The sequence below is a fragment of the Notamacropus eugenii genome, chromosome 5, assembly GCF_028372415.1.
Source record: "Notamacropus eugenii isolate mMacEug1 chromosome 5, mMacEug1.pri_v2, whole genome shotgun sequence".
Lineage (NCBI taxonomy): Eukaryota > Metazoa > Chordata > Mammalia > Diprotodontia > Macropodidae > Notamacropus > Notamacropus eugenii.
The window spans coordinates 327,347,786-327,368,567 of NC_092876.1; the positions used below are offsets into that span (position 1 = coordinate 327,347,786).

General features: G+C 38.9%; 1 protein-coding gene and 1 long non-coding RNA gene across 3 annotated transcripts in view; one reads left to right on the top strand and one right to left on the bottom strand.

Moving 5' to 3' along the window:
- Window positions 1–4,156, bottom strand: part of LOC140506386 (uncharacterized) — a 46,859-nt gene extending 42,703 nt beyond the window's left edge. The window contains exon 1 of the long non-coding RNA XR_011967908.1: window positions 4,091–4,156. This is a non-coding gene — a long non-coding RNA (uncharacterized lncRNA). The remainder of the gene's footprint in view (window positions 1–4,090) is intronic.
- RBP1 (retinol binding protein 1) overlaps window positions 3,984–20,782 on the top strand; it is a 46,378-nt gene continuing 29,579 nt past the window's right edge. Inside the window, exons 1-2 of one of the 2 annotated variants that reach the window (XM_072613516.1) lie at window positions 3,984–4,646; window positions 5,269–5,447. In XM_072613516.1, coding sequence (XP_072469617.1) covers window positions 4,574–4,646; window positions 5,269–5,447 — 252 coding nt within the window. In that variant the 5' untranslated portion in view covers window positions 3,984–4,573. The other variant, XM_072613517.1, reaches the window with a different exon arrangement.

A 20,782-nucleotide genomic window follows, 5' to 3' on the forward strand; every position in this document is an offset into this window, starting at 1 on the left:
ATATGATCTGACCTGTGTTTTGGGAATATTAATTTGGCAATTATTTGGCATTTGGTTTGGAGAGGGGAAATATAAGAGATAGGAAGCTCCATTGGCCAACTATTGCAGTACTTTAGGTGAGGAAATAATAGCCTGAAATAGGATGATGGGCACGTGAGTAGCAGGTTGTTGTGTTCATCCTTCATTGCTGAAGAAGACCATGCCATCAGAGAAATGATGACATGACTTGCACTTGACTTTCTTTTGAGTGGAAAGTAAGGGAAGGATGGAAGAGGTGATGTAGAGGTAAGTGTTAAAAGCCCTCAGCAATTGATTAGATGTGAAGGATGAGAGAGGGGGAAGATTTGAAGATGACTCCAGGTCTGCAAACTTGAGTGACATGGGCATTGGTTTCTAAACCTATGCAAAGGAATAACTCTGAGGAATGATTTAAGTCCCAGTCAGGCAAGCCAATAATAATGGAGGCTCGTTCCTCCTCAAACTGGGCACATATATCCCTTTTCAGCCATCTGTCTACTAATGGCCATTAAGTCTGGGGAAGAATTGTGGGTGCCCCTGTCAGCGTTCAAGACATGTGAGGCTCAGCAAATGCTCAGGATCTCAGCTTCATTGGCCAGCAAGAGATAGCCCTGAACCAGATAGATCCACTGGCGTGGGTCAGACCACTGGGACAGGTTTTAGCAGAAGAAGAGATAAGGAGGTCAAATGAATCAGGGAGTTGGAATTAAGCTGATCTATCAGTGGACAGCAAGTAAGACCTAGCAGCTGAGGAGTCTGGGAGCAAGCGAGAAGTAATCAGAGGTCCAGCAGCAGCAGGGAGCCACATAGTTCAATGTCAGGACTCAAGCGCCTGAGAGGATAGGCATGGGAAGGGTAATATATGATGCCAAACTGACAAAAAATTAAGGCAGAGACTCTTATCTACATAGGTAGATAAGATTCCAATAGGAGCATAATGACTGCTGTTTAATTTATTGAGTAATTACTAGAATGGGTTGATAGGTAGGGACTTGAAAAGAGGTAGTAGTAGTAATCAACATTTATAAAATACTTCAAAATTTGCAAAGTACTTTATGAATACCTCATTTGATCTTCAACACAAGCCTGTGAGGGAGGTGGTATTATTATCTCCATTTTACAAATGAGGAATCTGAGGCAGAGAGCCATTAAATGATTTGCCCAAGGTCATACAGCTAGTAAGTATCTGAGGTATGTCTCAAACTCTTGATTCCAAGGCCAGGCCCTTTATCTGATCTTTCCCATAGTGATAGGAAAGTAGCACCAGCAGACAAACTGACCTGTTGTTGAACTCTACTATCCATGAATCCTTAAAGGCCTTGTAGGACTTGTCTTGGGTCATGTCCGATTTGCTTTTATTTATCATCATAATGATTATCAACATTATTATTAATAACAATGCTTACATATTTTAAGCATTTCTAACTTGTTTAGTGTGATAAGTTCTCTTGACACAGATTACAACCCCTCTTTGATTTGATCAGTGGTCTTCAAGAGTTTCCTTGATCAACAAAGTCCATCACCCTGTGGCCATCCTGGTGATGAGTCTCTCTGAACTTTGCTAGACTAGTTCTTGGACAACATATACACATTCAATAACCAGCCTGTAATCAAATCCTTTCCAGTTTGATTGATATCAACAGAGTTTTGTGATCTACTGGCATCACCTTTGAGAACCCAGGTTCACCCATGTACCATAATGGAAAATGCATCATTATCAACAATGTTGAAGATCATAATTCCCATTTATGTAGTTCCTTGAAATTTGCAAAGCACTTTCTTTGCAAACAACCCTGTGAATTGGAGGTGGGAGGTGGAGTTGGGGAGAGTTGCCTTTCTTTTATCCCCGGTGCTTAGCACAGTGCCTCATATGGAATAACACTTAATAATTGCCTATTGATTTGATTAGCTTAAGGTTATTATTGTCATTTTACAAATGAGGAAACTGATTCAGAGATGTTAAATCACTTGACCTGAGTATGCAGCTAGTCAGGGGCATATAGAACTCAAATTCAGGTCTTTGGATTTCAAGTTATGTTCTTTCTGGTGCACTATGGTATTTCAGCCAATAAACATTTATTAAGCACTTACTTAAGTCATACACTATGCTAAGAGCTAGAGACACACACACACACGAACACACACAGAAAGAGAGAGAGAGAGACTGCTCTTGAGAATCCCACCATCTAATGGGAGAGATAATAAGCAAACAAATATGTACAGATAAGTTATATATAGGATAAATAGGGAATAATGAATAGAGGTAAGGCACTAAAATTAAGAAGGTTTTAGAAAGGCATGCTGTAGAGATGGAATTTTAGCCAAGGAAAAGATAAAGAGAGAGATAGAGCATTCCAGGCATGGGAGACAGCCAGAGAAAATGCCTGCAGCTTAGAGATGGAATGTTTTGTTCATGGAACAGCCAGGAGGCCAGTACCACTAGATAGACAGGTGTACAATGGGGAGTAAGGTATAAGAAGACTTGGAAAGAAGGGGACTTGGTTATGAAGGGCTTTGAATGCCAAACAGAGCATCTTATATTTGATCCTGGAGGCAATAGGGAGCCACTAGAATTTACTGGGTAATGAAAGTGGGAGGATAGCGTTGCCATTGACAGTAATATAGGAGAGCCAGTGGGTTTAGGTGGAAAAGGTAATGAGTTCAGTTTTTAGTATTCAGTATTTTGGTGTTATAATTGGCCTCTGTCTTTCTAAGTCATTATGAAACTGACTCATCCTCACCAACCTTTTGTTAATTTATTCGGTCTCTTAGAAAACCCTTCCATTAGAATACTCTTAGAATACTTTTCCATCCATTTCCCTTCCTGAAACTCACCTTCCTCATTATCAAGTAATGGAGTTGGACTAAATTATCCCTGATTTCCTTTGATTTTAAGGCTAGAAGAGAAAGACAAAAGAAAGAAGAGGAAAAATCTGAAAAGACAGAGGAAGAGGAGAGAAGTGCCACTAAATTGTGCTTTGGAGCTGAAAGCCACTTAAATGAGATAGTTGGCCTTTAATGAAAAAGAAAATCAACCCATATCAACATTGCTATTTCTCTGGCAGCAGACAGATATTTTAAAGTATCCCAGAGTCAGGGTTAATGGAGCTATAAACCCCAGAGTGGATGGAGAGGCAATGCATATGTACGTGTGCCCATATGAATTGTGAAGTCAGCAAAGCCGGCCTTTGCTGATGCTCCGCCTCTAAGTCTTCAGCTTTGCCTTGCCCTGGGGCTGCTCACCCTCTAAACTCTTCTAACCTAAGCCTGCCAGGGTGCCTACACCCACACTGTGCTGTTAGCAAGAACTGTCCCTACTTGACCCTCTCTTCCCAATGTACTCTCAGCTGACTTTGGAGTTGGAAAGTTGAGGATAAGAGTTCACAGTCAGGTTTGAAGAAGCAACAAGGTTTGCTTTAGGAAGAAAAGATACTGAATTTACATTTCAAAGCACCTGGGTTCAAACCCGTCTTCTCTATGACAGCCTGTACAAATCACTTCATGTGTCTAGTCCTGAATCCTCATCACTAAAATAAAAATGTCAGGCTACATGACCTCTACTAATTGTCGATAATGGGTTGTTCTGCCCAGACTCTAGGCAATGTTTTAATCCACAGGAATGAAGCTCTTCTGGTGGAATTTCAAGTGTGGTCCCTTTCTTGGATTTTTTCAAATCACACTACATGGGTGACCTGTCTACTCTGTTCACTTTTCTTATCAAGATCTGGGCTGTATCAGAAAAATCCTAAGCTTCCCCTCTTATCTGGCAATAAATTGACTAGCAACCTACAACCCGACTCTCTATGGCAGTCTCACAAAGGGCTGCAAATTGCCTCTTTCTCTAATAACTGAAGCAACAAAGACCTTCCCTCCCCCTTTCCCCTCAACCAATCAATAGGTGGGTTTTTTTTCCGGAAGTCCTCCTAGTGTTATGATTTAAGAATAATCAAAAAAAAAAAAAAGAAGAGTCTAAGAAGCTCGGTAAGTTATGAAAGATTCAACAGCAACCCTACCCCCAGTTTTTACTGGGCCTCGGCATTCCCAGCTAAAAATTAGTAAAAGATTTTTTTACCTTCCACTTCTTTCCCGGTCTCGCCTCCCCCTCGTAGCGCCCTTCCCCTCTCCCCCCTTCTTTTATTTACTGGGAAAAATAATTGAAGCAACGCACACTTTCGTTACTAAAGCACCCCTGGGCAAACTGGGCCGGGCATTTCGATCCCCTTCCCCGCCCCTTCCCCTATTAAGGAAGGGAGGAGCATCTCCATTAAGAAGGATGGTGGCTAACCAGTGATTGATCTTCCAGGCTTTGTGTGGGAGGTTTAAATAAAGCTGTCGTCTCTTTGGAAAACCGAAGGAGACCGCTTTGTTAGGGGATTAAATGGTAGCATTTGAGCCGTAATCGGATTAGAGGGACTTGCAGCCCGAGTGCAGGCCCTTGGAGAGCTGATAAAAAGCCGGGCTGAGCCGAGTCCCGCCTGCCACATCCCAGAGAAGCCAAGCCGTGGGGAGCGGACCCTCTCCGATCTGAGGCATCTGCAGCGTGCTGACACCTGAAATGCCTGCCGATTTCAACGGTTACTGGAAAATGCTGAGCAATGAGAATTTCGAGGAGTATCTGAAAGCCCTGGGTAAGATCGTGCGCCTGCTACTTTGTTAATAATCCAACTCCACTTAGGGTGAATCGGTGCGGAATTGTCGGGCGAGCTCGCCACAGTGTATCGGTCCGAAACGCAATTCTTTGTTGAATGTAACATAGTCTGGCGGAAAAAAGTAACTCGTCAGTCTGCGGCTCGAGATGATACACTAGCACTGTTAAAGTTGGCTTCTCCCGGGCTCGGAACACGAGGGAGTCCAGGAACTGAGATCTGCAAACAAAGCAGAAACCGAATTTGCAGCAAGGTCTCGAGGTTAGGTCTTTTGTGCTGCAGATTTGAAGAGAAATTAAATGTTATTGGGGTTAATAAGTGACAAATATCGGAATGCGTGCCGGAGGAGATTGGTAATTTCGTTAGAAAAAGTGAGCCTGATTGTTTTAAACTTTGTTAATGCCCTGCCAGAAACGTTGCTGCTGCAACTTTTGGAGGGCTTTGAACATTAAAAACTAAACAAGCAAAAAGCCCTTTGATTGCACAATGCCCAGGAAGAATTCTCGGTGCTCTTTCACTTTATGGTAGCCCACCTCTGAGCTTCGAGGAAAGCTTATTGCAAGTTTTCTTATAAACTCTTCCTTTCTCCCTTTGCCCCCTGCAGATGTCAATGTGGCTATTAGAAAAATCGCCTGCTTACTCAAACCGGACAAAGAGATCGTCCAGAATGGGGACCATATGATCATCCGCACTCTGAGCACTTTCAGGAACTACATCATGGAATTCGACATAGGGCAGGAATTTGAGGAGGATCTGTCCGGCGTGGACGACCGCAAATGCCTGGTGAGGTGGACAGTTACTCAGCTCCAGACACCAGTTGTTTGCCTAGATCACTCGGGGGTGTCGAACTCTGGATTTGAGCTGGCCTGTAGGTGGGAGGGGGTGTTTACTGAGAAGCTCTTTTCCTGCTCTGCCTTGATAAAGCCACTATCCCAGGCCTCCTCTCCCGTCCTTATGCGCCTCTTTGAATTTTCTTTTAAAATCTATCCCTTTATTACCAAACTAATCGGAATAGGTTTTTGTTTTTAATGGACTAAAGTTAAAAAACCAAGTCACCCATGTGAATTTGCTTTCTGCATAAAATAAGCCACAGTAGAAATTTAGGCGAAGGAAAAACAAAAGATATGGATAAAAATATTTTAAAGAAACAAGCCACAATAGGATAAAGCGTTCCCATCTCAACCCCTATCAATACTAAGCCTCTCTTGCTTTTGTGGGGGTTTTTTCCTTACCCCTTCCTACTAGTGAAAGAGAGGGGGGTAGAGGGCTTCCTTAGAATTGCTGGCAGTGAACTCCTACCCTGAGGCACCCTTCCCTGTAAACCCACAAAGCCACCAAATATTCCGGACATTGGTGCCAAACAAACTCCTCCCTCCCACTCCAGCTGTCTGGGAAATCAGCGACCATTAGAACACCAATTAGCGGCAGTACTAGAGACCAGAAGGCCATATTCAGAGTTCAAGGCTGGATGCTGACGCCTTCTTGGGGGTCATTCAGAGGTCAGAATACTTTCCTCCCATTAACTCCCACGGCCTCTAGAAAACAGTCTGTGATACTTGTGAACCCCAGCCTGGGTGGCTTGTCGGCCATAGGAAGGATAAGAGTCCAAGGCCCAAATCTTTTCACTGTTGGCCTCTAGAGTAAACAGGAAGTGTAAGATCCCTTCTTGGCCACATATAAATCAAAATGTATTAAGTACTGTGAAGATTTTTTTCAAATAACTGAGATACCCTGTAAAGTGTGCTGTCTTTGAAGTCAGGTTCAAAGCCAGTCTCTCTCATTTACCATCTGTATAACCTTCAAAAAGTGAATTAACCTCCCTGGGTCTCAGTTTCCTCATTTTAAAAATGAGGTGATTGGACTGGATGATTTCTAAGGTTCCTTCCAGCTTGAAATTCAGCTACGATCCTTTCCTAAAGCTGACACAGGGTAGTAGGAAGACCATTGTTGAAAATGAGCAAAACTTCAATGCTCTTTGGATCTCCTATGAAAGCAGTAATAATGGGAAAGGGGAGAGAAGCAGAGGGTTAGGAGGGAAAAGAAGCTTAGCCCTTCTGACTTTGGAAGGATAAGGAGTACTAACTGTTTTATATACTAACTTTATATCTGCCATATTAATTAGAAGGTGGACTAGTACTATTTTTATTCCTTTGTCATCTTTCCTCCCTTTTCCCTTAAGGTTGTACCAATATTAAGCTTGATCTTGATGCTCTCATCAGTTTCTCTACTGACTCATCCTGTGTAATTCTTCCTTATGCCCTTCCATGAATCTTACAAAGATCTACTCAGTGCTAGAAGCCTTCTTCTACATCTCTTAATATGTCATGAATACCAGTGCAACACACTCTGACCGTTCTTCTGTTAGCCTTTGTCCAGATCACCTACTTGACTTGTCATGCATATCCCTGATGCCTTTTTATCTGCTTCTTGCATGCTAATATCCTCAGGCCTACTGACATCCAATGGATATTTCGCCATCATCCATTGAGTCACCGGAAATTGATTCTCAAAAGATCATGATGTTCCATGATTCATAGCTATGATATATCACCAGAAGAATATTGCTGTTGAAAAAAGGGACTTTCAATCAATGAGCCCATGGGATCATTATAAACACTGTGCAATTTTCCCAAATCTCTTCTCTTCTGGGCTCATTTCATTGTTCATGTGCAGTGTCTGTCCAAGATATATGTCCTGACAGACTAAATCAGTGGGCTGTTTATCTGATCCCATGCTGTAATCTGGACAATACATGTGTTCTCCACCCACTGGTTTTCTCCTAGGTGATTGCTGTGCTGTGGAGATTCATTTTGAATACCTACGAATCACAGATGAAACCCATTAGTATTACAGGACAATGTAATGAGAACAATGTTATCCCCAAACAAGACAGTAATGCTTTTTCTTAAAAGGGAACGATGTCAGTCAATCCATCAAACATTTAAAGTGCCTGCTATCTGTCAGGCACTATGCTAAGTGCTGGGGATACAAAGAAATGTAAAAGACAATTTCTGCTCTCAAGTAGTTTACATCTAATGTATGAGACAACATGTAAATGGCTACGTGCAAAACAAGTTACATAAAGAAAAATTGTAAATAATGGACAGAGGGAAGGCACTAGAATTAAGAGGGATAAGGAAAGGCTTCTCTGATAAATGCTGGAATTTTATCTCTAACTTGAAGGAAGCCAAAAGAATATGGAAGTGCTTTGAAATGTAGAGTGAATTAAATACTAAATAAAAAAAAGAAAAGAAATATAGAGTGATTACTATCTAGTATTTTATTAGGTCTGTAGGTGATGGGACACACAGACGATCCTGCCTTAAGGGAGTTCCCAAACTCTCTGGGAATGTTTTATACGTTTGAAACAATAAGAAAACAATACCAGACATATTTAAGTACTTAAGAGCTTAATTGTGCATTTTGGAATTCAGTGGAGAGACAATCAACTAGAATTGGCATCAGTGAGGCCCGGCTTTATAGAGGACATGATATGTGAGCTGACCTGGGCTACCCAAGCATCCTTAGCATATTGTGATCTGGGAATAGAATGGAAAGCCTCAGAGGACCATAGTAGAGATGAAGTTAAAATGGTTCAAAATTTCTTGGAAAGTTAAACAAAGGAAAGAGTCCTTCCTTAATTCAAAGAGATTTTAGAGTTTTAGAATTTTTTATCTGGTGATGGGGTGTAACATGATTTAGAGGGGGAGAGGGAGAGAAGGAACATTTTAGTGAAAAAAAAATCATTATGAGTCATCAGCGCAGCATGGCATCTAAAAAAGTCAAGGTGGGCTTTACATGAAAGAGACGTAGTGTTTAGGCACAGGTCTTACCCCGGTTACTCCACTGCAGTCTAGTGTGTTCATCCTATTTAGGAAGGATGTTAAGCTGAAAGAGCAACCAGAGAATAATCACCAGGATTTTGAGGAGCCATGAAATTAATTATCTGATGGAAAGGTTGCTCAAAGAAACTAAGGGTGTTTATTTAGCTTGGAGGAGAAAACAATTAGTGGAGACATTGTAGCTGTCTTCAATTCAACAAATACTCTAAGCACCTGCTCTGTGTAAAATTCTATGTGGAGTATCCAGTGAGCCATCATATGGGAAAATGGCTTGATTCTTTTTCTTGTTGCCCCCAAAGGGCAAAACTAGCAGCAATGGATAGATCATTTCAGTCCCAAGTAAAGAAAAGCTTCCTAACAACTGGAGCTGTCCAAAAGGGGAACTGGATGCCACTGGAGTGTTAAAGAGTCACTAGAAGTCTTCAAGTAAAGACTGTATGGTCTTTGAGTAAGGATGTTCTAGAGGCAAGTGCCAGCACTGCTATGGGTTGGATTAGACAGATGACTTCCTGAAATTCCTTCCAATTTTGTCATTCTGTGAGACAGAGATGAAAGTTTGTCTTGAGGAGTATAGGGATAGTAGGAATGGAGAGGAAGAGGGAAGATAGAACTTTACTATCTTTAAATACATGACAGTGAATCTCATTCTATTAGCATGCTTCTTTTTTATTGTTTTTATTTTTAATTTTTATCTCTCAACCCAATTTATAAATTCCTCTAGAACACATACCATTTAACATAAATTTAAAAAGTGACAATTACCCAAGGATAATTCCCATTTTTTTCATTAATTCATTAAGTGTCTATAACATATACAGAAGGCATACTGCTGGGTATTGTACATTTGAATATAAAAGTGATATAATATAATCTTGACCTTCAAGAAGCTTATTTCCTACTACATTTGGGGATGGGGTAAGGGAAAGAGATGCTATATTACATGGACATGGTTAAGTATGATGCAAGTAGGGAGCCACACAGACAAAGTACCTTAGAAAAATCTGAGGATGGGGTATCATATAACAAATGATTTGCAAAATTTTAATTAGATTTTAAAAAACAATGACTTGTCATGAGAAGGGTAGCTTATGACTATATTGTCCCTTATTGTCTTCTGTCTAAGTCTGGATAGCTATTAAGTGCTCAATAAATGCTTGAAGTTAAAATAAAGGATGCTGGGAGAAATTTTATGATATTATATTCATTGTGACCTCAAAGACCTCTGGTTTGCCAGAATTTGATACATAGGAAAAGATCAACCTTGCTGCTTTTTGTCCAGGGCTTCTCTAGGTAAAAATTGCCATGGATACAAAAGGAGGGGAGTGAGGAAAAACAGACTGAGAGCATGCAGGCTCTACAAATGAGAGTGATTCTGAAAGAAGAGTTTGCATGAAAGATGAATATGGACTAGAAGGTGAAGTTCTTGGGCTTGAGACTATGGGAGATCTGGACCACCAACTGTTCTGAATGAATTGAGTTTGTCTTTGGTAGAGATTTTAATTCTGAACCTGATGTACTCTTTTCATGGCTATGAATGGGGAAGACCTAAAGAGCCAAGGTCAGAGCTATACAGTTTAAGAGATTAATTTATATCACCTTGGTGATCAACGATTTCCATTAAGAAGACAAATCTGTAGGAGAAAGGAACCAGTTGTACCTAGTCATGTACTGAACCTTGGAACTGTGGTGTTGGGGAAGGAGCACTGAGGTATCAGTGCCTGTCTTGGGGCTAATGTTAACCCAGAAATATGAGTTTGGGAATTCTGTCTTATCTTTAACTTAGATGTGGTGGTATTAACAGAATAATCTATGAGTACTTCACAGGCTGTCAATAGCTACCCCTTGGAATATAACTTCACATCCATCTGCTTAAATTGCCCTAGGTTTGAGTGGAGAGATAGCATGGTTTGGTAGAAGGAGTAGAATCTGGATCCAGATCTTGGTGGTAATCCTTATTACCTGTATATTTTCTTATAAATGACTTCTCTTGACTTGAAGGGACATAGGTCCCTTCTAGCTCTACAATGATTTCCCTTAGTAACAGTTTGCACCAACTAGAAGGTAGACACCTCTCAATACTGGAAAGAAGGTGTCCATAGAGGGATGTGCTAGAGCCAGCTAGTTAAATTAAATTGCCATAGTTAAATTTTTAGTGTGAGAATTTATACCTTGGAAATCAGCAAACACTACAAACCTGATTTATCTCCTTGTTGATTATCTAGACCAAAAGTGTCAAATAGGCAGCTAGCAACACTTCAGACTGCAGCCTGAACCAGATTAAAATGTAATTAGGGGAAAGGTAGTGAAATAAATAAGAATAGAACACAGATTATGTTAATATGTGATTTTCTCAGTCAAGGAGCTGCTGCAGTTTAATGGCCTAGTTTCTTTTTGAGTTTGATGCCACTACTCTCACTTAAGGAAAGGGAGAAAATATTAATAATGCAGATTAAATCTTGTGTATATCCCCTTCTAATGTTTTGTTAGATATTTACCAGCACATCCCTGGGTTCATGTCTCTAGCTGGGGAAACACTATGTCCAAAAGATGTTTCCCTCCTTTCAAGAGCAAATACAACTGTACTTGGAATCAAAGAATATTTGGGTTTGTATCTCACTTCTGATTCTTATCAGCTATATGACCCTGGACAGGTCACTTAATTTCTGAGCCTCAGTTTGTTCAAGGCACAGATACTGATTCGGATGTTTCCTTCTTCAGTCCATTTCACAGATGAGGAAACTGAGGCAAACAACATTTAAGTGACTTGTCCAGGGTCACACAACTAGTCAATGTCTGAGGCCAGATTTGAACTTGGGAAGATGAGCCTTCCTGATTCCAGACCTGGAGCTCTATCCACTGTGCTACCTCGTGGGCTCCTTTATTCTTCCTTAATTACTGGCTCTGCAACTCTGTTATGGTCCAAAAAGAGGAGAGCGTTTCTCCTTGTGATGATGTGAATCACTTTACCAGTCTGGCATCAATCTACTTAATGTCCTCATTGTGTCCTCATTGTGATACATGAAATAGAAAAGAAAGAGATGAGGACCTACTAATTGGTGTTTATTCATAGAAATATGTTTATAAAAAACTGTCATGTTTGGCTTCCTTTTTGGACCAAATCTCAAAGCCAGAGATATCCAGCACATAGAACATGCAGTGCATAGCACTCTGCAGCACCGTGTGAAATTAAAATGGAATCGGTAAATATTTAACAAAATAATTAGAAACACAGTAAAACATGAATAATATTAATAAGTAGTTTTCTAAGTCAATACATAGCCCACAGGAATCCTTATATACATTTCAGAAGCCTCCATTTCTATTTGAATTTGGCCTTACCACTCTAAGGTCCCTTCTGACTCTAAAATCATAGTACTAAATTCCTTCTTAAGGCTTTGAATCTAACATTAGAGAATTTTCATTCTGAGGAACAGTTTAAGCTTTCATGAGTAATTGATATCTTCATATAGTTTTGAAAGGGGAGAACCCAAGGGGATTGAATTAGTAGGAGAGGTCATACCTTCATAAGAAATTTGTACATAAATGTGTCTATTGAATCCCCCCCATTCCTCTCTTCCTGAAGCCTTTCCTGATCCCTCCCCCTCAATACACCTTCTATTCAACTACTTTGTATTTATTTGCATTTAATCTCTTCATGTTGATTCTGTATATCCTTACATATGTATTTGTTGTCTCATTACATTAGAATGTAATCTTCTAAGCTCTTGGTGAGAAAGGATTGTTTCATTCATTGTATTTGTGTCTTTGGCACCTAGGCATGGTGCCTGGCACATGCTGGATTCTTAAGAAATACTTGTTGATTGATTAAGACAATGCCAAGTTGACAGCTTCTATTAAGCTGGAAGGATTTCAGGTATAGGCTCAGGAGTGGACAGTGTGTGTCTGTCAACAGAAGACTAATCTAGCTAACTTCAGGAAGGCATACCACCAGAGGTTGGCCAGCAAGTGACAATTTTGGGGGGGGTCACAGAAACTCCCTATGACCATCTATTAAGGCATATAAGTTTGCATAACACCCTACTAAGAGGGGTGTTCACACCAGTGGTGATCATGGAGTTGCTGATCAAAGGATAGAAGAAATGTGTCAGAGATATTAAAAGGTGTGTGAGAGAGAGAGAGAGAGAGAGAGAAAGTGTGTGTGTGTGTGTGTGTGTGTGTGTGTGTGTGTGTGTTTGTGTATGTGTATGTGTGAGTGAGTCAGTGTAAGAAAGAGAGAATTCTTTTTCTTGTACTATATTACAGATGTTTCCCAAACTGGAAAAGGTCAGGAAACCCTATGAGTGTTGGTGAAGAAGGACTGTAGTTAAATATTCTAGGTACATTGAAGAACCAGGAGCCTAAAGAAAAAAATCACTGACTATAGTTTTGTATGTCCCTTTTCTGTGCTAATCTCTCTCCAAGGAGGGCTGTTCTTTTGAGGGATGCACATTCACAAAAAAAGAATGAGCCTAGCACATAGGGACAAGAGTAAGAGAATTCACCTACAGGAACTGAAAGGCCTAGTTTGGGAATTACTGACATAGGGGTAGGGTGAAATTTCATAAGGCATTGAATTTCAAGGTAAAGGAAGTTTGGGACTTGATTTGGCAATAGGGAATTGGAGGTAATGGACAGGAGCCCTCTACCTCTCCAATATTATCTCCCCCCTTCTGTTTTCCTGTCCATTTCTTTTAGTGTTCTATAGCAGAAGCAATTAGAAAAGAAGTGGGGTTCAGAAGAAGACCACTTTGTCATTAGGATGGTGAACAAAAGTGACCATTAACTGGCTTATCCAAATACAGAAGATGGCTGTTGCCCAAGGATGATGTAAATATCCTTCCAATAAGATCAAGAGATTTGGGGTGTCTGGCCCTGAAACCAACTTCTGTGGGTTGCAGGAGCTTTTGTCTCATTACACACACACATACACATGTTTATTTCTCTATTTTTTTCATTGTGAGCTTAACATTTGTCAGTAAATATAGAAATGTCCATATACAAATAAAGGAGGAAAAGAGGATTGCATATGAAACCATGACTGGTATATACAGCTTGTTTTTAAGTGTATGCCAAATTTAACATGGTAGTACTAAGAATACCTTGTCTGTGGTCTATTCTGACCTTATTTCTTTTCTGACCTGTTTTTTTTTTTTTAATTTCATTGGCTATTTCCTTTTCTCTTTGTTTCTTTGCATCACTGCATGAGTCTCCTTCCCCAAATAAAAGCCCTCTCTTGTAATAAGTATAGTCAAGCAAAACAAACTTGTTTTTTATTGGTGGCATCTGAAAATGTATGCCATGATGTGTGTTCAGTCTGTCACTTTTCTGAAATGAACTGATTGGGATGTTTCGTCATGAGTTTTAATTACTTCATTGATCAAAGTTCTTTAGTCACTCAGAGTTGCCTTATACACTGTTGTACTCAAGGAAAAAATAATTCTCCTTGATCTACTCACTGTCCATCAATCTACATTTCTCTGAATCAATCCCTTTCATCATTTCTTATGCATAATTTGTTTAGCCGTTTCCCAAATGATGACTACCCACTTAGTTACTAGTTCCTGCTTTTAGCAAAAAGTGCAACTTTAACTATTTTCTATACATATAGATCTTTTCCTTGTGTTTTCAATCTCTTTGTAATATGACTCATACTGCTATCATACGGTCAGTTTAATGTTATTTTGAGTATAATTCCAGTTGCTTTCTAGATAATGATTGAATGACTTCACAATTTTGCCAACAGTACAGTATTGTTTGTTTTCCATTGGTAGAATTATAATTTCCCATTTTGGTCATCTTAACTAATCTGATAGATGTGAAGGTGTTTTAAATTTAACTTCTCTTATCACTAATGAATTGGAGCGGTTTTTCATATTATTGATAAGAACTTGCATTTCTCCTTTTGAGATCCTTTTCAGGATCCTGGAATGGCTTTTAGTATTATATAAATTTAGTATTATATAAATTCCCTACATATCTTGGATATCAGGTCAGAGAATTGTGCTCCAAGAATTTTTCCTACCCAATTTTGATATAATAGATCTTATTTGTACATAGGCTTTTTAATTCTATTGTAATTAAAATAGTCCACTTTTATTCTTATGATCCTCTGAATTCTTTCATTGGTCAAGAACTCTTTTCCTGTCTATAGTTGTGAACGTTATCTCCTTCCTTGCGCCTCTAATTTGTTTATGACTATTTATAGCTGGGTCACGTATCCTTTTGGAGCTTATTTTAGTATACAGTGTGATAATATGGTTATATGCCTATTTTCTCCTAGACCATTTTCCAAACAGTTTTTGTCAAATAGTGAGGGAGAAGGAAAAGTGTCCACTAGATGCATTGTGGCAAAGTCTAGAGAGTGAAACAGAACTGTTCTGAGCCCTTACTGAAAACAGAGAGTCTGGGAAGAACTCACTAATGGAAAAGGGGGACCATAGAGGCAGAAGAAGAAGACAGCTGAAGCATGGTGGCCAACATCATATTATCTATAAAAAGTGATTTTTTTTCTGCTTTATGCTTATTCCTCGTTTCTTTTCCTTGACTTACTGCTATAGTTGGCATTTCTAGAACTATATCAAATAATAATGATGATAACTGATATCCTTGTTTTACTCCTGATATTATTAGATAGGCATCTAGTATTTCTTCATTACAGATAGTGCTGAGTCTTAGAGCACCACATTAAGGAAGAGTCCATTTATTCCTATGCTTCCTACTGCTTTCATCATGAAAGAATGCTTGACATTTGTTAATATAATCATGTTATTTTCTTTGTTACTAATATGGACTAGTAAGTTTACAGTTTTCCTCATATTAAATGAACCCTGGTATAAATCCAACCTGACTATAGTGCAGAATATTTTCAGTATGTCGCTATAGATTTTTTGCTAACATTGTGTTTAATATTTTACATCAGTATTCCATTCTTTCGTAAGTGAAAACATAAATGGTAATTCTAGAATAGTGAAACTTGGCCCTTCTGGGTGCCTTTTCATAAACCAAGAGGGTTGAACAAGTTCAAAGTCCAAAAGGGCAGGGGGGGGGAGGGATTATGCTGCCCTCTGATCACTCCTTTTCCTGTTTGGATTTTTCTCCAATCAGATATTTGAATGGGCTGAGAGTTGATGTGACCTTCATTTCCATGGAAATAGAGAAAGGCCATGTTTGTGTTAAATAGATGCCAGAATATTTTCTGGTCATAAATATCTTCTCCTCCTGATTTACAATTTAAAAAATTAAGATGCAGTGTTATAAATTACCATCTAATTTCGGTGCTTTGTTTCCACTTAACTGCTAACAGATACAATCTGTGTTATTTTATGTCGTGGTTTTTTTTTTTGTGCTAGGAAGAAATTCTTTTGAAGCTTTTGGAATTTATTAATCACTTCTCTTCCCTAAGCTCCCCGTAGTTTTTAGCTTATTGCTGAGTGCTTTTTTGTGGGATGAACCCAAGCCAGAAATTGTAGAAATGAAAACAAGAGCTTGTGTCTTGTGGCAGCACCCAAATACATTTTTCATTCCAGTAATAATATTGACTTAGATTTATCAATCCACATGTAGCTTTCTGCATTGAACTTTTCCTCTAGCAGTGTTTCAATTTCATCTAATACTTTATCCATGTGACCTCATCTGCTACAGCCCTGTCCTCATACTAACTGTTCTATAGTATGCCATTTGATTTAAAATCCTGTTCACACCATTGTCTTCAGATGCAAACATTCATTTACATTTTTCTTTCTCATTCTCTTTAAAAAAAACCAACCAATTGTAGAATTAACACCTTCTAATGCAGTTCTCTGACTAACTGGATAATTCCCTAACAAAGAATGTTGGTTCAGTAACATTGAAAAACAATTACATAAAGAATGATGAAAGTGGTGGAAATAAAATTCACTATGAGATAATAAAAACATGCACTTGGACTCTGCTTTCCATAAGGATGTTTGGTATGAGTACAGCAGGACACTGAAATTCATGGTATCTGAGTTTTAGCCTAGGATTATCAATAGCTCTGTGTGTTTTGAGGTAAGGCATCTCCCCTCTGTGGACTCAGCTTTCTTATCACTAAAAGTAAGAGAGTTGGACAAGACGACATCTAACAATCATCAGATCATAAAATTTAGAGGTAGAAGAGACCTTCAAAAGTCCAATTTTCTCATTTTACAGATGATGATGATGATGATGACAACTTGCATTTAGATAACCCTTTAGAGTTAGCAAAGCACTTCCTATACATCATCTTAATTGATCCTTGTAGCAATCTTGTGAAGTACTGCAGGTATAGCCATTTTGTAGATAATGTATGGGCAGCTCAAACCAGGGAGGTGACTTATTGATGCCATAGGGACATAATAGTAACAATAATGTCATATTACATTTTAATAGCATTTCTGTGCATCACATTAAAGTTTTTGGAGCACTTTACATGTTATTTCACCAAACTTTATGGATAATTATTATGTATCAGATTGGGGTTTCAAATTCAAGTATCTCATTCCAAATCTAGTGGTTTCTCATGATTGTACCTTTAAGATTGAATAAATACTTGAGTGCTTTTTGTTTTGCATAATATTTTCACACCTGACCTCATTTCAACCTCACAACAGTCATCCCTAAAGGAAGTGGAGACCAACATTGTCATCCCCATTTTTAACATGAAGAAAGAAACCTAGTTTTGTCTGCATGCCTTTGCCAAGGTAATGTAGTGGCATAGCTGCTCAAAAACCTTTCTCTTGGTTCTCCTGTCTGTTTTTCTTTCACTAGACCATATGCATGAGGAATAGTTGATTGAAAGTTGGTGGTAGTGTGATTATGTGTGGAGTAGAGATGAAGCACAGAATTATAGAATGGTAGAGCTGGAAGGAGCATGAGAGAGGAGAAATGACTGGCCCAAAGTCACACAGCTAGTGTGTGACAACTGAAACAGGAACCAGGTAATTTTAGTCCCACCCAGTCCGTTGTTCTTTGCAATGCACCACACTCAACATTTGGCCATGTGTATAGTGAATGGGTTCCACAGAAATGAGTGAACAAAGAAATAAGAACAGCATTTGAAGTATTAAAAAAAGCATCCCTACCACCACTAATAGCAACCACAAGGAGCTAGGATGATTTATTAAATGACCCATTAAAGTCTGCCTGAAAAAGGGAAAATCTCTACCATTTTTCTTATCCATTTTTTTTATCCCTCCCATCTCGGAAAACAAACTCAGGGGAAGGAAAAAAAAGGCAGTTATTAAATGCCAAACATTATCTTATTTGGAAGGGAATAAACATTTGTATAGCACCTACTATGTGCCAGGCTTTACAAATGCTATTTCATTTGATCATTACAACACTCCTGGGACATAGAGGCTATTATTATCCCCATTTTATAATTGGGGAAACTGATGCAAGCATCAGTTAAGTGACTTGCTCAGGGTCACATAGCTAGTAAGTATCTGAGACTGGATTTATACTTGGATCTTCTTCACTCCACGCCCAGTGCTCTATCTGCATTGCTAGTTAGCTCTCTCTATAGGAAAGATGAGAAGAAACTTCTCAAGGAGTAAAATGAGAACCTGAATGAAGACCCTTGAGAGGAAAGAAGGAGATGATTGGATCCCTGGAGAAAGATCAACCCTGGGACAATATAAAAGGAATCTAGAATAGCTAGTTCCTAATCTGGAGGCCCTCATTCCCAGAGGTATGTAGAGAGGGGGAGAAAGTTATCTCAAGGAGTCCCCAAATCCAAATGTGTGCTGCACTTGTTAATTTTGACCTTTAGCACTAGCAAAATAGGCATGAGAGATTCTTTTTTCAAATGTATGAAACTGATATAAAAAATGGAAATGAATTGAAAACAAAAATGACATCATATTAGCTATGTCATTTTGTATTTTCTCAGTGCCATTCTGTGAAGGTTTGTGAAATTTTTTTAATGTCAAAAAAGCATCTTTATTCTTGAAAAGGATTAAGAACCACAAATTGTAGCGATAAAGCAACGTGGATGTGTCGTTGTTCAGGCAAGGCCAAGAATTAGCACCCACGTGATACTGATATCTGCCCTATCAGATTTAGTAGAATTAAATCTCCCTCAGTGAGGATAGAAATTAAACCCTCAGTACGAGGTGGCATGTGATCAAATGTCAAAATGAGTGATCTAGCCAGTAAGGCCTACAGGAATGAGGAAGAAGGCAGGGAGCCTTTTGTAATTGCTTGACACAGTTTTAGCTAGTCCTGAAACATGGTTAAGGTTTAGTAGTTTTCATTTCTGATAAACCTGACACAATCAATTCTCATTGTTGGTCCACAAGGCAAAAATTTTCGACATGAATCAGTCTGTGAGATCTTGTAAATGAGTAGAAACTTAAAATGAATCAACACACACCTTCCTGGCTTCATTGACTGCTGAGTTTGTATTGGCTTTGTGACCCCAAGGAAGTCACTTAACCTCCCTGAACCTTGGTTTCCTCATTGGTAAGATGAGGATACTTGACTCAGAGGATTGTTTTTATTGCTATCCAGACTCTTGGATAGTCAAGCAAAGGTTGAGAGAGGCTGCAAAAACACATAACTTGTGGAGAATAATATTTTTTAGTGTCAGAAAATCATCCTCTTTTATGGCAAAATGGGAATATCCAGAGTGAATAAGCTCCTTGGTTGTGTTACGGGCAGGACAGGTGAAAGGTTGAATAATAAAATTTCAGATTTGGGGACTGGGGAATTGTTATTTTTTCTCTATAGTCTAGAATTATAGGCCTAGCATTAGTAAATGAAGGTTCACTGACATCTTGAAATATTTAAGAAATTCATTGAGCATCTTTCTACTACTGAGATCTTTGTGACCTGCTACTATATTGGGCACCATGTGTAATTATTTACAGGCCAGAGACCATGTTCTCTGTGGACACCAAAAATAAAAGAAAAAATACCTTAGAGAGAGATTCATGTACCTAGTCTGACCTCTTATTGACGAGGAAGTAAATGATTAGCTAAAATATCTGGTGCTTAAGATGACCTTCTATCTTTTAAGCAAATCTACAACTGAAAGCCAGACTCTCCTATAGGGTTTAGGCTCAGGAAAAACCCTCTCCTCCCTCCCTCCAGATCAATTTGTTTATGTTGAAAAATTCTACCACAGGAGATTCAATGGCCCAAGAACCTTTTAAAAAAGCACAAATGTCCCTGGAAGAGATGATACATTAAGCCTTGCATTTATTTGTAATTCATCGTGAATGAATTTATCAGATCTTTTCCTGAAAGTAGCTTTTGTTGGGGGGTGGGGATGGAGGTGACATGAATATCTATTAACAAAAATTTATTAATTCATATTATATTCTAGTCATTTGGAAATACAAAGACAAAAATAAAGGTTTCTGCCCTTATGGAGAATACATTCTATAGGAGGAAACATGCACATAAAATAAATACAAGGTAATTTTTTAGGCTAGGCAGTAGTAGTGAGTGACTCAGGAAAGATTTCATTTAGAAGGCGGTGTCTGAACTGAGCTTTGATGACAACTAAGGATATAAGAGATGGTAGTGAGGAGCAGGCATGTTCAGATATAAGGGGACAGCCTATACAAAAGCATAGATGGAGATGGAAGGTCATGTGTGAAGAGCGAAAAGAGAACCAGTTTGGTTGCCGTGAAGAATTCACAAGGCAGAGTAATTATAATAAGCCTGGAAAGGTGGGTTAAGATCAGGTTGTGAAGGACTTTATATAATAAGAGGAGAATTTGTATCTGATCCTAAAAGAAATGAAAACCACTGGACTCAGTTGAGGATCACTGAGATAGATACTACAGGTATTCTTTTCCCCCTTGCACAGGTGAGGAAATTGACACTATCTAGGTTCCAGTCCTGGCCCTGTAACTTACTAATTCTGAGACCCTAGTATTTTAAGAAGTTACTTTAATATCTCTGCCTCAGTTTCCTCATTTATAAGACGGAGGGAATACTATTAGTTACATTACTTATTTCTCAGGATTGCTGTGGAGAAGGGGCTTTTAAAAGCACTCTGCAAATCTCAAAGTGTTATATAAAATTTGGGGTTAGCAATAATAAACTTTAAAGCACCAATTATAATGTAAGCTGCTGTTTTTTATATTAAAGTCACAACTCAGACTGGGCAACAGTGATCCTCTCATTTAGTCTCAGAGAATTGACAGTTGAGTTAGTGTTGGCCTAAGAAAGTTAATGAAAGGCACGAGGAGCTAGGTGGCTTAGAAGAACTCTAGGAGTTCTTAGAATCACAAAATCTGTAGCAGGAAAGAACTTCAGCGAGTATCT